Raw genomic sequence first — 17,889 nt, 5'->3', positions numbered from 1 at the left:
GGTAAATATTAATGCAATGGAACTTCAGAAAGCAGCTTTAAGAGGAAGAAAACCAAAGTTGTATTCAGAAACTTCTTACAAGCAATAGTCACTTGAACTATATAGAAAAGTGGCTGTGTTTAAATTGCTAGTTTTCAATACATCAAGTACTTCACAGAGCACACTGAGTGTTAGCACACTAACTTCCCTGCACTAACCAAAAGTAACACCAAAAAAGCAATTTTCTTTGAAAAAGCCAAACCCTTCACTTATATTCAAGTATTGCAAATATCCATATTTAGTTTAAGCTAGTTAGAAGTTAGAGAGCACTTTATTTAAAGGTTTTTGTCTGGTGGTCCCTCATTGCATCTCAGATTAATGCTGTGTCTCACATGAGAATGCTTTATACTGGACAGAATTTAACCAATGATTTGCAATTGAAAGAGGCTACTCCAAGAATTTTTCCCCGAGTTCGTGCTACATGCCAGTAATGAGGTGGTCCATCCATAATCCAGACAGTTTTTTTTGCTGTTGTTGGTCTCTCTCCCACTCCAAGTGCACACACACACTCCAGTTACACTCAGACAAAATTAGGGAGGCAATCACAAACCTATGCATTTCAGTCAGGTACTCCATGGAACAACTAAATGAACTCCATTCAAACACTGCAACTCATATGAATATTAAATCTCATGACTTATCAACAAGCTTGCATAGAAGTATGAAGAAAAAGAATCCCTAACTTCATTACTATGAACTATAAAAGAGTTACTTAAAACTGAGGTCAGTGCAAACTGGGTTCTTAAGATCTAGGTGGGTCTGAGGTACACATTTATTTTGTCAATTAAAAAAGTTGCACCAATACTTTCACTGTGAGTACATTTGAAATAAGATGTGCAAAATATTTCCAGAATTAAAAAAACAGTTAAGCAGCACATATCTTACTTTGAACCGTGCAGTCTTCCGTTGACTTTTATCTGGTTTTGGTTTCTCTGCATAAAGAGGGTTGTTCAGAAAAGCCTGGGCCTTGGGGTCAAACTGCACAGCCCAGTCCCACACAGTAAGGAATCTGAAAGGACCACTTTGTGTCTTGAGGCTTTCCCCACTCTGCCAAAACAAACAGGTCACATTTAACACTGCTAGAAGGGAATTCTGATCAAGCCAAGGTGAAATTAAGAAACTGGCTTTTCAGAAAAAAGGCCACAGAGTTGCAATAACACTCGTGCTTTCTACATGTTCAGCAACTGAACAACACAGTGCAATTAGACTTTCACAGATGAAAATAAAGTTAAATATTCTCAGAAAAAAAAAGAAGTTTTGAAACTTGGGCCAGAAACAGACACTTTGATTCTTCAAAGACAGAGGGCATGTTAGGACTCTAAACACCAAAAGTTATAACTGCAGTCATACAGTGCTACTGGTCTGGATTTTGTGATCAACAATTTATTTGTATGAAAGACCGTAATCTTCACTTTTTCTCTTGGTCTCTGTGCAGCCTTGCAGAGGATATTCCCATTGCTCCCAGCTTCTTAGGCTAGAGAAGAGCATGAACCAAATATAAATCAACATTCAGGAAATGCTGATTTTGGAATACAACAGAATACACTATACAAGAATTTCATAGATAACTGATTCTGCCAGAGAGCTGGCAGATTCTGCAGAGAGCTCCTTTACCTACCTTGTAGGTAAAGGAGCTCCAATTTCACTGAAGGGCATTAAACATGAAACTACAGCTACATATTACAGGTAATGTATTCCTTCTGTCATCATACACTCCTAAGTGTCTGAACTTGACTCCTTATAGCCAAAAATTCACTTGTTCACCCTTCAAGGCACTTCAATGAGTAAGGAAAAAGGTCCTGTGGGGAATTAGCTTTTTTCAAGTGTTCCTTGTTTGTTGGTCAAACTCATTGTCCAACACACTGCATCCACGAAATACCAAAGCCTTACCTTATTAGTGTCTCTTTGATGTTGAGAGTTGAAGAAGAAAGTGCTAAAAATAGGCACATAGAGGCTGTCTGACAAGACAGTTAAGTAAGTTTCTGTGAACTCAAATGCTGGAGGATACTGTTGTACCAGCTGCCAAACACAATTTAGCAGGAGCAGAAAAACAGGAGCCTAAGTAAAGAAAATATTTAATCAGTTTCAAAAACTTTAAAATTGTTCCACCATGCAAACTATTTATTTTATAGTATTTAGTGTCTCCAAACACAAATCTTAAGGCAAGAAGCTTGATTAACTACAGAATATATTGATTAACTGCTACATATATATTTGGCTAAAATCTGAAGAAATATTATCTGAGCTACCTTGGCCAACTATTGACATAAGAAATGAGTACTTTCTACTCTGAATTTGACAGTTGTCACTATGCAGCCTTCTAAAGGTGGCAAAGCAAAACTAGTTTACAGCAACTCTCGATCAGAATTAGTCATTTTAGACCTATTACTTCCATTCAAATAGCAATCTGATCTAATCCCAAAGCAAGAGAGTATAAATCTCCAGATGTGACAGGAATAGGCAATTAACTTGAGTTATTTCTATGCACGCTACTACCATTTAACACAGTTTTTAAGGGCACAAGAGAACTTTCAAAAGATCCTAAGACTGGGAAATTTTACATTTGTTCTCTTTAAAAATAAAGCTATTGCTGCCCTCTAAACAGCAAAAATAGTGGCACTGTACAAACATCAACCCATAAAACAAAACTCAAGAGATCCTCAAAGTAACTGGAACTTCTGGACTAACAACTAAATCCTTCCTCATGCTGAATAAGCTTATAAATATTAAGTAAGGAAAGCAATTTAAAAAAAAAATCATACCTCCTCTTTCTCACTTTTGTGTAAGTGGTTACAGCGATCCAAAAAGCCATGTCCTCCAATCACCCACTCCTTCTGAATAAGGCTCTGAAACCCTGACTTTGTTCTGCTGTATGAATCCATCATCACTTGAACCAGACTCGAGATTACACAGCACAGATCAGTAGCAGTCTCTTCTACAAAGGAGAACAGAAACCACGTTCTCTACTGAGCCATTCCTCAAACTTGGTGTAAGAAAGCAAAGCATTGCCATGTTCACATAAATGAAATCATATTTCAGGATCAGAGCAGCACAGACATTTTTGCAAGTCAGATAGAAGTTAATCCATGATTCCAAATTTAAGATTACTTACACATTTCTCCTAGGAAATTACTTTGACAATAAAACCTGCAAGCCCCAGACTTTACTACCATAACTTGCCTGTGCCCTTCAGTCTCCCACAAGCACACACTGCCTCTCAGCCCAGCTATTTGTCTTCACCCTTCCTATCCTCCACACCTCTTTTCACAAGGTGGGAAACAGCCTCCTCATACAACATATGTTCTTCTCCTTTCCAAAAGGTGCTCACAGAAAACACCTCTTTCCTGTGCTAGGTTCCTCAAATGGCAATATGTGTGAAAAACTCAACTAATTACCCATCCAAGAGTCACTTAATGGTTAGCTTTAGGTTTGGTTTTACATGTGATTATTCTGTCTAGGAAAATAAATTCCTCAACATGTTTACAGTAAGCATATTCTTCCATGTATTTTTAATAAAGAGACTGCAGAATATCCAACATTTATCTAGAAAACATAGAAGTTATTTTGCAAAGTTTTCATATTACCGGTTGGTCCTTCATGTAGATATGGTTCCCCTACCCCTTAAAGTATAGCAAAGGGTCTAGGAGACCTTATATAAAATAAACTGAGAAACAGGTATGTTACCTCTTCTTTTATGCAAGACTCTGCCAATTTATCAGCAGCTTTTTCATTCATATCCTGGAACTTGCTTACCAGTTTTTCTTTACACCCCTGGAAATGCTTCCTGTAGTTAATGTGCCTACCTATTTTCTTTAACTACAGGAAGCAATTCTAGGAGTGTGAGAGATTTAGGTGTCTTACTTCAGTGCTGTATGAATTTTAGCAACTCTCTACTGTAATTATAAACTTACAGCTTAAGCTACATCAAAATGAATTTAAACAAATCAATATATAGGACTATCTCATTAAATTCTTACCTATGAGGAGAACATTTGTATGCTGTATTTCCAGACACTCAGCAACTTCTATTGCTTTCTTCAAGACTCTCCTGTTTTGGTAAAGGAAAAGTTGAATGAAGTTTCTTATATGAGTTTCCCCTAGACAAGGTTAAAATGCCATCCTTGAAACTTGACTAGTTCTTTAAAACACCAAACCCATGCTCAGTTTGTGTAAATGAAGAACTACTTAGCTTCAAGAACATTTTATTTGGCCATTAACCATGCGTTTGCAGTTGCTATGATACAATACTTCACTCTGATCAACAGCAGCCATCACACACTGAAGTATTACAATTGCTAAGAACCAGATATTTATCCTGGAAAGAGCCAACATCACCACATTTTTGTTCAAATATACTACATACAACATTTCTTCCAAAATCTGGTTTTAAGAGGCAGAGGGAAGGATGAGCAATCAGCTCTTGTAAATACTCAGACAAAAGCTACGCAGAGAACATTATTACACAAGGTAGACTGAGTGGAATTACAGATCACATAAAATCAGATGTAAGATTGCTGGTTTCTAGATCTAAATCTTCATAAAGTTAGTTATTTTTAGCAAAAGCCTGCACACAAATTAGGATTCTTGCAATATCTTAGGTCACTTAATAAAAGCTGACAGTTTATTTCTTAAGTGTGGAGTTGTCTGATTCTTCTTTGTTTGATCATCTATAACATGGGACAAGGCATTCCTACTACCTGCAAGAGCCAAGAATAGGCTGATCCAGGAACCAGCTGGATCCAAGTGTGGAAATGACCAGTCTCAAAACAACCTAAGGATAACCTAAGAAACCTAGTCTGGCTTTTACTTTAAACTACTTGTGATCTTGATTATGTCAATGAATTTCTCAACATATATGGTTTCCACTAGAACCTTTCAATAAACACACATTTAAATTCTGGATTAACAAGTTAATAATTATCAATATTTATTGATTGTTATTAAGACCAGAATGGACTGGAGGTGACTGCAGAAGCACCCCATGGTAATTTACCTGATCACAGAATAAACTGTCAGACAAAAGAGCTAGCACAAAGTAACACTGAAAACAAAACTCCTCAACATTCCACTACAACAAGCTGAAGTTAGCCAACACCATTCCAACACTTACTCACTGTGGACTGCTGAAAGAAGAAAAGAGAACTTAAGGAACAATCAGCACAGCAGGGGGACAAAACAGAAGAAACGTCCTTTTATAAATCTTTGGTGGGCTAACATCTTGAACACTGCACTTCATCTCAACCTAAAGGACATCACAGAAGTAAAGACTACATAGAAGAATGGCAAGGCCAGTCGGAGACACAGAATAGTTTCATACAAGAAAAAAACAGGATTCTTGAGTTTGGAAAGAAGGTGACAGCGCAGGATGGAAATTACTGGATCTGTATTTTTAAATGGCTCTCTGGATGAATTGTAATTGGAATGATCTGCTACTTCTCACATGCCTTAAAGTGGAAGGCTTAACAGAAGCCTGCACTGTTAGAAACATTGTCTCAAGTTGCAGAAATAAGATATATAAACAGCACCATAAGCCTGTCTTAATTTTTTTTCCTACTGGAAGAAATGTCATCCAGTTTCAAGAAACTAGCTAGAAAACCCACTACAAATGCAATTACCAACGATTTAAAACACAGAAAGCTGAAGTCAGACCAAACCTGATTATTTCTAGCCAGTTTGTGCTCTCCAGTAATGAAAACCATTTCACATCAGTTGCCCAGAAGTCTGTACTGTTATCTGCAAAAAGACGAGAAAAACAAAAAATTGGTTTGTTCGCACGTACACAGTGATAATTAACAGCCATACATTGAATTACCCTTCAGTTATGAACAGATACAAAGCAACCTATCAGCGAGCAAATCTCAATTGCTATTAAAGCTGACACCCTTTAACTAAATAAGGGAGTGAAGTAGTCCTACAAACACCAGCAGAGTTTCACAGTACTACAGTCTTTTAGAAAATGTTGAGGCAATGAGAAAACGTTTTGGCAATGAAACCAGGTAAATAAATCTGTTGACAAGATGGACAAGTAATAAAAAAGTTTAATTAGAGATGATGATCTACATAAAGCTTAACCTAAAGAGGCTAGATTTTGAAAGTCATTACCATCAGAGCCAGAAATCTATGGGTTTAGAAGTAGGTTATAAAAATTTACAGAACATAAGACTACCTGAAAAACAATTTAAACCATTTTTAAATGCAACTAAAAAAAGGCATTAAAATACATAAATGGGGAGGCCAAGATCAATATCACAGTCAATAAACCCCTATGAATTTCACTAGGACTTCTGTAGGTTTTTTCAAATGTCACCTAAGTGTCCATTGCTTTTATTTCTACCAAAGCCAGTTAACAAATATTAGAAAGGTTTCACAAGCTGATATAGTCAATTAGAACCAGAATAGATTACATTTCTTGCATGAGACAGACCTTGAAGCACAAAACCTACAAGAGTTCTACTAGTGAGAAACCAGTTACACACATGTCCCTCCTCTCCCCCATCCTTTCCATGACAGCTTCAACTCCACACGTTTCTGTGTAGCTGCCCACCTCCCAGAGTCTCTCCAGACACTTCCAGTGTTCAATTCCAGCATATTTACACACACTTCTGTCTCTGCTGCATCTTTCACCTACGCCTAAAATGCACAGGAATATATGTGTTTCATTCCTGTAGCTGTGCTGCCTCCATGCCTCTGCACCTCATCCTGCTCATTACACAATTTAAACTTCTCTCCCAATTTCTTTCACCCTGGACATAGAAACTAGTTCTCCACAAAAGTATTAGACTGCATCTTCAAAGATCTGTTCCATTAGACATAGTCTTCACCAAATCCCACTACCCTCACAGCAAAATTTTCCTACTACCTGATCTAAACCTGCCCATTTTCCCTTGTCCTGTGATTTCATGCTCTCATCTAAAGTTCATCTCCAGTTCTCTTGTAGTGCCTTTAGGCACTGAAAGGTTCCATAAGGTGTCCCTGAAACCTTTTCCTCTTTAGGCTGAACAATCTTAATTCTCTCAGTCTTTCCTCACAGCAGAGATGCTCCAGCCCTCTGATCATCTTGGTGGCCTCCTCTGGACTCCAGGAGCTCCCTGTCCTTCCCGTGCTGGGACCCCAGCTCTGGATACAAAGCTCCAGGTGGGTCTCACCAGAGCAGAGCAGAGGGGCAGAATCCCCTCCCTCCCCTGCTGCCCACAGGGCTCTGGATGCAGCCCAGGACACGTTTGGCTCTCTGGGCTGTGAGTGCCATGGCCAGGACAAGCTGTCTGTACCATATTAACTAGGCACGTACAGGACTAAAGTAATGGTTAATATGTTCAGACTTTAAAAGATGGTAATAAGGTCAAAAATTTCTGTAAGATCTTAGTACTCCTGCAGAAGGTTACCTGAATGTTTTTCTCAGACTGAAAGTGCATAGTGCAATACTCAGTAAGGTACAGTCTACTAACAAACCTTATTTAAAAAACTGCAAGAACAAACACTTACTAGATTGCAGTTTCAACACATTTCCTTTTGCGTGAATATAAGACAATGATACAATTACATCATCAAAATACACAGTATTTCCTGAGATGGGTTAAATGACTTAAATTCAAGCTTTGGCCTTTTTCTACAAAGAGTAAGTTAGCAGAAATCAAGTTAAAATATAATTATTTTTAGCTCTTAAGATTCACTATGGATTTGACAGTATATTCCAGACAAAGTCCTCAGTGTGAAACTCAAATACCTCATACTAAAAGTGGAGTGGAGCTTTTTTCATCTCAAGAGGTGAGGTCAAAGTGCTTCATGACAGCAAAATAGTTAGAAAGTCTCAGAAGAAAGAAGTCTGAAAGCCTAGAGCACACTTTCACATGGCTCCCATTTTATTGCTTTTAAAGCAAAGAATTTAAACAGCTTCATGTTTTGAGATGTGACCAGTGTATAACAAAACCTAGAGCAAAAATAATTAGCATTTAGTCTCTTTTCTTGACAGAGGCCAAAGGCTAAAAAAGCTGGCCACAGAAGACTGAAAAATCTTCCCCACAAACTTCATTCCAGCTAGTGTATTCCAACAGACACTTAAGACTCTACTCCTTCAAACATAATTTTCAGGTACTGTGACAGCTTAGCAAGAGGTGTTGAGGTCAAAAAAACTATAAACCTTCATTCACATCCCAGACATATGCAGTCTTCAGCTGCATATTTTAAAATCTGCTTTTAACCACCCTCAAAATGAAGACACCAATCAAGAGAACTACTGCACTCAGGAGACACAGCACATCATTGTCATGCTTTGCTTTAAAGTCTGACTTACCTATCAAAAACAGCTGTTTAAATCTTGTGTATGCAGTCTGGATATCTTGCAGAGATGGAAGGCTGCTTGACAAGTCATCCAGTTTCAGGAGTTCATAGGGAGGTTTGCTAATTGTCTTATAGATTCTAAATCAAACCAATCAAGAGATTAAAGCCTTCTGCTTCACAAGTCAAATAATGCATCAACTATTACCACTGAAGACAAAGTTAATAGGCATGTTTTGTCAAAGAACTGAAATACTGAATAGAAGATAGACACTCTAGAAAGACAGTGACCTCCATGCATTTTTAAGTACTGTCTGAAAGCTTGCCTACAGGCTTATAACAAAATTTGATGCTTTTAATGTGATACCAATAAAATTATACTTGTGACTATTTGTACAGTTATGAATATTACAAGCACTACTTGATTTTTACTACTGTTTCTTTAGTATTTTCTTCACTACACACACCAAAATCACTTTACTAGGAGGCTGCTAGAGCTGTATCCTGAAAGAAGAGATGAGTAGAAACACCCAAACCTCCCAGCAGAAGTTTACAATTCCTCTTGACTTTTGCCAACCAGATTCTGATACCTGGCTGCCAGGTCTTCTAATGAAACACACAAGTAAAGGAAATTAGTTGGATTCAAAAAAGACAACATATCTTGCACTTTCATATATATCTACTGGGGTTTTATTCTCTTGAAGGAGAGGAAAAAAATACCAGGCCAGATGATGTTTGGCTTAGACCCAGAACATTCCCTCTCATTCATGCTCCAGAGCTCAGAGGAATATCAATTTAGTAACTACATCTGCTGTCACACTGGCCTTTTTATTACCAAGACCTGGGAAAAGTTGCTCTAGCTCATATATCAGAAGTGAGGCCTTGTGGGCACTTTTCCAGGCAGGACAGAGTGCTGTGCTTTCTGCAGGCTGTAGCACAGAAACCTGCTTTAGGTGAGGACTACAAATCAGAAACACAGGTTACCAGATCTACTGGAAGATGCATCAGATCAGAGAAGTGAGGGAAAGCAATTGCTGGCTAAATATAATACTTCTTCCAAATGAAGCAGTAAAGAACTTACGTTGGAAGATCAGGCTCTGAACAGCTTTTTAAAAAAGATAAACTGCTAATTGTAAATATCTGCTCTGTACTTGAGTTGCTACCATGGCACTTTAACACACCCTGATGGCCAATTTGTAGACTTATTTCAGACTCCAGTGATTAAACACCAGTACTGCACAGCAAAGAAAACCAGCAACACTGCCCCAAGCTCAAATGGCCACAGAGAAGGGATCAAAATATCAGAGGACACTTTGTTACAGCTTACTGCTAGTTTTATTTACTTTTACATCATGAAATAGCATTAAAGACAATTTTAAGTCATATAATCTTTCCCACTTCAGGGTAGAAATATTAGAGAATCTGCAGGATGGGCCACAACCCTTTCCCATGCAAGTATTATTGATTTTATAAACAAAAGCAATTTTAAGAGGCCAATCAGGCTGTTTTCTAGTTCTGTTTTCCTAGCTCTGTGTGATTAATAGGTCTTCATCTATGAGGAGCAAGGAGCTAATGTTCAATGTACAGATTGTACATACGAGTCTGATCTAACAGGTGGGTGCTGAGAGAGAAGCTCTGCCCAGGACAAACAACAGGTTGAAAAAAAGCCATAATTAAAGGGCAAAAAGACATTGTCATGTCAGACAGCTGTGCCCCTTCCCTTAAGTTAAACTCATCATTTTTCAAACTACTGAACTAATTCAGCTCACTACCCCATCTGAAAACGTGCTGTCAGCTTATACATCTGAAAGCTGCAGTAGTGAATTGCTTAGGCTGTCTCAGACATTTTAGATCACCTTATCTCAACTTAATTAAGAACATGAACCTAGCCCTCAGAAGGTAGCAGTCTTAAAAACTCGGTTTGAAAATGCACCTTTGGAATCTACATTTCTCTTACTTGCAAAACAATTAAGCCATTAAGCCCTACAAGCTTTGCTGCTGCTTTACCAAAATAACATATCACAGTTTGTACAGATTCCTCAGAAATATGTCTATATGTACTTCCACAGAAAAAGCCTCCAGTGAAGTTCCAACCCTGCACAAGTGACCAATGCCAGTGGGTCAAGGCTTAAGCACATTCCACTACACCAAACTACTTTCAGATATAGAACTTGTTTCCTGATGTGTGAAAGCTTAAAAGATATAGCATATATGGAAAAAGAGAAGCAAGGTCCATACCAAGCAAAGTGTTGTGGACAGAATAGCTATTACTGACCCATCCAAGAAGGCTTTTTGCATTTGTGAAGTGCTGTCATCCTGTTCTTTGGGAAATGCAGACATTTTGAGAAGAGCAGCACCGTTATGGCAAGACCAACACCAAATCTGTAGAAAGACATTTACCAGGTGAGAAAAATTAGTAAATTGTCCTATACAAGGTATTTGCTCAAGTGATTGACTGATTTCAAAATTTCTCTCTGATTTTGCTTCACTGAGTTTTTAGTGAATTTAATAGTACCATCAATAGAAGCAAACTCCTATACCTGCACCAAAATTACATGCCTGAGTACACTATGTCACTATTTGCAAGCTTTAAGTTAGGCTTTAAGCACTTAGCCACAGAGAAATATAAATTATGCCAAAACATTACTTTCTCAACTTTCCTCACTGGTAAAAAAAAAAAAATTGATCAAAAAAATCTATGGCCAAATTATGTTGGAATATATGCCCCAGCAAGATAGAACTTATAACCTATATAATTCTCCATCAGTTTCTCCATGCAGATGGTAGTTTTTTCTAGTTGTTCAGCCTTGAGATAACTCACAATAGGTGCACTGATTTTTTCCATTTGAACACTGCATAAAGAGAAGTCTAGGCATATGAAATAAAGTATTAAACACTCCACAGCTGAATCAGATGACATAGTCACAGGTATTGTGGCAAATCAGTCCTCAGAGCTTCTTAACTTCCCTTTACACATTGTTTCCTCATTCATACTTACTCCTTGAAGCTCTCAAGATGATCTGTAAACTTGCATTGAAACAGGGAGTAAGAATCATTTTCATCGGGAATATTACACAAATGAAATCAGGAAGTTGAAGTTCTGCTACCAATTTACCAAGTAACCAAGACCTGCACCTCAGAAAGATACAGAAACCTCACAAGCATCAAGAGGGGAAAAAATTACTATTCTGTCCTTCCACTGCCTTCTCAAACCAATTTAATATGGTCCAGCTATCGTGACGCTGTCTTCACAGAAACAGTTCGGAAATAATTAGAAAAGTTCTATAAGGCCTCTGAACAGTGGACAGCTACAGATGTTGTCATCTATCTGGACATCTGTAAGGCCTTTAACATGGTTACCAACAACATCCTTCTCTCAAAACTGGGGAGACAGATTTGATGTGTGGACTGTTCAGGGATGAGGAATTGGTTGAATGGTCAAATCCAGAGAGTACTGGTCAACATTCCAATGTCCAGATGGAGATCAGTGATGAGTGGTGTTCCTCAGGGGTCTGTGCTACAGCCAGGACTATTTAATACCTTCATCAATGACATCAGTCAGTGAGATCAAGTGCACTCTCAGCAAATTTCCAAATGACACCAATCTGAGGTGGTTTGACAGGATGCCATCCAGAGGGACCCAGGACAAGCCCAAGGAGAGGTCCAGGAACATCATGAGGATTAACAAGGCCAGGTGCTGATGCTGCACCTGGATTGGGACAACCTCCAGTAACAGCACAGGCTGGGCATGAACAGACCCAGAGCAGCCCAGAAGGACTTGGGGGTGCTGGTGGGTGAGAGGCTGGACATGTCCCGGCCATGGCACTCACAGCCCAGAGAGCCAAACGTGTCCTGGGCTGCATCCAGAGCCCCGTGGGCAGCAGGGGAGGGAGGGGATTCTGCCCCTCTGCCCTGCTCTGGTGAGACCTGGGGTCGCAGCACAGGAGGGACAGGGAACTGTTGGAATAGGTTTAGACAAGAGACACAAACATGTTCACAGGGCTGGAGCACCTCTGCTGCGAGGATACATTGAAGAATTGGGGTTGGTCAGCCTGGAGAAAGCTTTGGGGAGACGAGACCTTTTTGTGGCATTTCATTACTTAAAGGGGCCTATAAGAAAGATGGGGAAAACTTTTTAATATGTCTTGCTATGATAGGACAAGGGGTAATGGCTTGAAACTAAAAGAGGGTAGATTTAGAACTACATATATGGAAGAAAGTTTCCACAAGTACGGTGCTGGAACACTGGACGGAACAGGATGCCCACAAAGGTTGTAGATGCCCCAGAAATATTCATGGACAAATTGGACAGGGCTCTACACTGAGAAGATGCTTTGGTTAATTCCAGAGGGGGGTTAGACTAGATGATGTTTAAAGGTCCAAACTATTCTACAGTTCTGTGAACGCAAGATGGAAAAAAAATCCCAAACCGTTCTGTTTCTATGTAAGAGCCAGTGTAATAGGTCTCTGACTCTGAGAAAAAGTGAACAAAACTCCTTTGACCTTTAGGCAGGACAGTACAGTATAATCTCCTCCATGGACCAATTAACTTAAGAGCCCAAAATGAACATGGTTTTTCTTGTCAAATTTAATGGACACACAGTAACTAAGGTAACTTCACAAGTGAGATTACTTTGCTCCTTGTTTCCATCTTTTCTGTCTTACTGGTTCTTGAATTACAAGGCAGGAAGCCAAACCCAGCTTGCTACAGGCTGCAAATGAGTATATTTAACTTAATTTTCTGTTGGACTGGTAGAACTAGTTTTTCAGTTGGGTTATCTGACTTTGCAAAAACACTGCATCATCACAGCCATAGCACTTACCAGAACCCAAGCCAGGTAACTGGAGGTGTTTAGCTACACCTTACATGCACCATCTTCACCTCAATATCCAAATAGCATTTCAAGGCCTACATCTTGCCCCAGCCAGATGTCACTCAGCAGAGTCTCATGAAAAACAGGCTGATGGACACACAGGCTAGTAATATATGTAGGCTATAAGACATTAGTAAATGTGAGCTATGAACAGTAAATAATATTTTGCTGTTATGTTATGTATATGTTATATATATGTTTTGCCACATATTACACTGTTCAGTGAAATATGTATCAAGCACTTCAATATCTATTTCCCTTCTGTAGATGACCACATATGCATGTAAACTGTTCAAAACAAGTTCTGAAAACAATATGCAGTAACATCTGCAATGTTAGTTGAATTTCTGCCATCTCAGTAAGAGTCTTACCCTCAGCCATACACATATACTTACAGGAATGCCTCTGCCTTCATACTTCAAGATACTCTCTTCAGAAATGCATAAGGGAACAACAAAATACAAAGGCAGCCTAAGACAACAAAGAAGAGCTTCTTGGTCTCAAAAACTGAACAAAGAACAATCTCCAAGCTCCTTTTAATGATGGTGAGTGCTCTAGCTCAAATTCTAATTATATATTCACCTTGCTACAATAATCTTTTTACTAGATAATTCTATTTTCCTCAAAGCTGTCCCTTTATTTTCAGCTGAATAAGGCTTTTTTCCCCAACCTTGAGGTCTTAACTATTTTCATTGCAACACTCCCCCACCTTTGAAAAGGTGCAATTAACTGTAACCTCTAAGACTGATTGCTAAGACCACCTTGGTTCTCTCATGCTTTGTTGATTCAAAAGATACCCTTGCAATATTAAATTACTAGTTCTGTTTCCATGCCTATTAAGCAGTTCACATCCTAATTCAAGAACGTCATTTAATATAGCAAGGATTTCCAACATCAACCAACACTATTTATGTTCAAGGCCCAGAGAAGCAATTTGGGTCTCCCAAGAAAGAGTTCTAGAATAAATAGTTAAGACTCTGAAATACTAGTTTCCAAGGTCTGTGAAATCATTCAAGATTTGACTATGAAACAACAGTAGAAGTATACAATGCCTTGTATACATCCCAAAAGACTCACCAATAAATGCCACCCAGCTAAACTGGCAGCCAAGCTCAGCTAAACTTAGCTAACCTTCTCCTAAAGGCAACACGACAACTTCCACCAACATATTTTGCAGATTTATTTAAACCAGTTACCTTTCAGCCACTCAGCCCCCTCCCAACTAAAACTGTGGAAAATCTCCATTGCAAGTAACTTGAAATTTTACCACAGTAAAGGTCCAGGACTGAGAAAGCATCATCCTAATGGGTATGACAGAAGTGTAGGTCTCAGACACACATATTTTCTATTCTCCACTCCTGGATACACTCAAAGCTTGATTTGACCAAGGTCCTGAGTAGTCTGAACGTAATGTGGAAGTCAACCCTGCTTGAACCAGGGGTTGTGCAGGATCACCTCCTGAGATTACAAACCAAACTATTCCATAAATAAAAATGGAAAACAGACCCTAAATATAGTCCTAAAAAACTGTATAACCCCCAGCACCAAAGGTACCACTGATTTTCATGAGTCCAAAGTTCACTATAAACTAGGGCGAGCTTACTTTTCAGAGACTCTGTAGCCTTCATTGGTGGTCACTGCTTTGTATTTCACATTCCCTTTGGTCCGCTCCAACTCATCACGCCAGTCCTCCAGGGTCTCAAACATCACAGTTTGGTTTCTCCCATCTGTCAGATCAATAATATTAACTTTGCAGACTGTCAGGAACACTAACACAAAAGCTAAGTAAATCTATTGGTCACTATTAAGGTAAGCAAGCAGAACCTCTTATATACAGAAAAAGCCTTGAGTCAAAGACAAAATGTCTTTGTACACCAAACTGCCTCTGTTTGACCTTTAACATTGGCAATATTCTGTCAAATAGTGCTGTGACTAATAACTTCAGGAACAGTTTCTCCGGTAGAAACAAATTAGTTGTTACAGAACTTCCATACAGCTGGGGCTGTCCTCACATCCAGCCTAAAATGCAGGATACTATTTTATACTAATGTAGCTGACTGGTATCTAATCCTGTAGGTAAAATGTAGAATTAACAATCATTCCAAAAATCTTTCTACAAAAATTTCAGATACTGCATTTCATTTAAAGTTCCCTTTTTTCTCATGAATAGTTTTGCATTGAACAGAACATTTCAGGCACTCAGTAAGAGCAGAAAATTAATTACACTAATTCAATCTCAATACTTTCAACCAAGAATCTTCCCTGTCATTCTACTTAACCACCTCAGAAACAGTTAAGACAGCAGCTTGACTTAGCCTCAAATCTTGTACAATAACCATACAATTTATGGAGTAATGTCAATTGTTTTAAGCACAGATCCTAATTAAGTAACATCCTACAACATCAGCTAACATTGAAATACCAAACAGAACTATGATTTCCAAGGAAGATACAATGGCAACTTGAAACTTTCCACTGTAAGAAGATAAGGTAAATAAAAAATTTACAGCTCAGAACAGAACATTACTAATGAGCTCTTGGAGACAAGATTTTAGAGGCATCAGACTGTGAGAGGCATAAAAAACAATTTCTACAGTCTACTTGGTTTATCCTGTAATAATTTTATGAAAAATGACACCTAGCCACTTACTACTGAAAACAGCTATTAAAATAGGAAAGAATTGTAGGACAGCACTTTGATGTTGCTTTAAAGAGTAGGCTTCTCCCAGGCTCAGTCCCTGCCTGGAAAAGCTTGCAGTCTTTCCATTGTTTGTAGCTGAAACAGAACACCAGTTTCAGGTGAAGCCTGCAGGAACTACCTGAGCCAGCAATGTGCCCTTCCTTGCAGCAAACAGACACCTTGTCCCTGGTCTGCTTATCAAAGCCATTGTGTCCCAGCTGAATGAAGCCACCACTGCTCCCAGCTGGAGGGCTGTGCCCAGTGCTGGGCTCCCCTGGGAAGGCTTCTGGACCAGGCTCAGTGAGGGCCCTCTGTGATCATTAAAGGGCTCAAAGCATCTGATACGAGGAGAGACAGAGCTGGGATCATTCAGAAAAAAGGACTTGGCAGGGGCCAATCTTTCTGTGTGTTATAAGCACGGAGGGGTAGAACAGGGGAGGAGAGTACAGAAGATGGATCCAGACTCAGTGACTTGACAAGAGGCAGTTATGCACGAGCTGAACTGCAGCAAATCCCATTTACACGTAGCAGTAACACTTTTCACTATGAATAGGGTAAAACAATGAAACAGTTTGTCCAGAAAGGCTGTGGAGTCTCAATACTTGGAGATACTCAAAACCCAACTGGACATGACTACGCTTGATGCAGTTAACCCTAGTCTGAAGAGGGGCATACGGACAAGAACATGACTAGATAACTTCCAGAGGCTTCTTCCGACCTCTATGATCCTGAAATTCCTTGATGTATTTTGGTAAGTGTTTGATTAATACCTTGCATACATCAAAACCTCCCTCTCTGAAAGGAATTAGTGTTGCCAGTGCACCAAGGATCAGTTTCCTAATTCAAAACAGCATTATTATTTCAGCTAAAGTCTGAATTACTGTTAGAAAGTGCACCGACAATTCTTTATCCTGATTTTTGCAGCCTAATGTATTATTCAGCCAAGTTTGATCAAGTGGGAAGATTATGTAATAAGTCAGCTATAAGAGGAAGTCAGATGCCTTGCAAACCTATGCATTTTTGCAATTGGCTGGAAGAAGCATATTGCTTGCAAATAAGAGCAAAAGGGGAAATACTTTCTCATAGAATGCAGCTGCAAATGCGGCAATTTTAGAATTAAGAGCAGGAAGTCTGGTTCACAGCTGTAATACAAAAAAAGCCCCACACAAATAAAATAAGCAAAGTATTTTCTTAGATGAACCACATGAAAAGCATTTGCACATTTTAGTCACAGGACGTCTTCAATCCAGGGATGCTACTCCTGCTTGGAAAATTTCTGTGCAACTTCCTGAAGGACACCAAAACCAACAGGAGACAATTTAGAGGTTTTTAGCAACATGCCTAACAATTTACTACAAAAGGCTACCTGCCAGCAGGACAGAGCCATAATCTGAGCACAAACTCAACTATAGACCTCCCAGACTGCTTAACAAACTAACTGTGCAAAAAGCCGATCAAAAAAAGATTTACCTGTGTTGTTTGGAGCAGCTGATGCATAAGAGAACAGAAACAAACGTTTAAGCAGCTTAGGAGTCTGACTATGATGAACTATACCACTGACGATCTAAAAAAGAAGCAAAAATTAACTCCCAAACACACACCAACACTGTCAGTGTAAAAAAAAGTTTGTTTGTTTTTTTATCAACCCCTCCATCCAGGTTTTAAACACAGCTGATGGGTTCTATCCCCAGCAACTGAAATCTGACTTTTTGGAAGGTGTCTCCATTGTCTGCAAGACACTGTACCCACTTTGCCTAAGTAGCATTATATATGTTCAACCTCCAGAATTATTCTTATTTAAATAAAGTTAGTTGACTCTTAGTTTGGAGTTGAGACTAGTCAAAAAACCGAAGTTATCAGGAACGTAACACTATACTGACGTCTAAAATACAATGAAATCACATGTCACAAATAGAATGGCTTTACAGCTTGCCTGAGCTGGAGCTAATTTCCTGTAGCACCCTCAAGTTCCAGTTTTCTTTAAAAAGCCTCTGACCCTATCTTTTAACACCTTTGCATAAT

The 17,889-nt window shown here is 38.9% G+C and overlaps 1 protein-coding gene across 2 annotated transcripts in view; it reads right to left on the bottom strand.

Moving 5' to 3' along the window:
* MTMR12 (myotubularin related protein 12) overlaps positions 1–17,889 on the bottom strand; it is a gene marked incomplete at its 5' end in the record, with an annotated part of 33,098 nt that overhangs the window by 2,451 nt on the left and 12,758 nt on the right. For both annotated transcript variants that reach the window (XM_083884522.1, XM_083884521.1), the window contains 10 exons: positions 925–1,086; positions 1,930–2,097; positions 2,802–2,974; positions 4,017–4,087; positions 5,694–5,772; positions 8,330–8,454; positions 10,589–10,695; positions 13,583–13,658; positions 14,791–14,914; positions 17,338–17,431. In XM_083884522.1, the coding sequence (XP_083740648.1) occupies positions 925–1,086; positions 1,930–2,097; positions 2,802–2,974; positions 4,017–4,087; positions 5,694–5,772; positions 8,330–8,454; positions 10,589–10,695; positions 13,583–13,658; positions 14,791–14,914; positions 17,338–17,431 (1,179 nt within the window). The remainder of the gene's footprint in view (positions 1–924; positions 1,087–1,929; positions 2,098–2,801; positions 2,975–4,016; positions 4,088–5,693; positions 5,773–8,329; positions 8,455–10,588; positions 10,696–13,582; positions 13,659–14,790; positions 14,915–17,337; positions 17,432–17,889) is intronic.

Source organism: Zosterops lateralis (genome assembly GCF_965231275.1).
Source record: "Zosterops lateralis genome assembly, chromosome: Z".
Taxonomy (NCBI): Eukaryota; Metazoa; Chordata; class Aves; order Passeriformes; family Zosteropidae; genus Zosterops; species Zosterops lateralis.
This window is presented reverse-complemented; position numbering and strand designations above follow the sequence as displayed.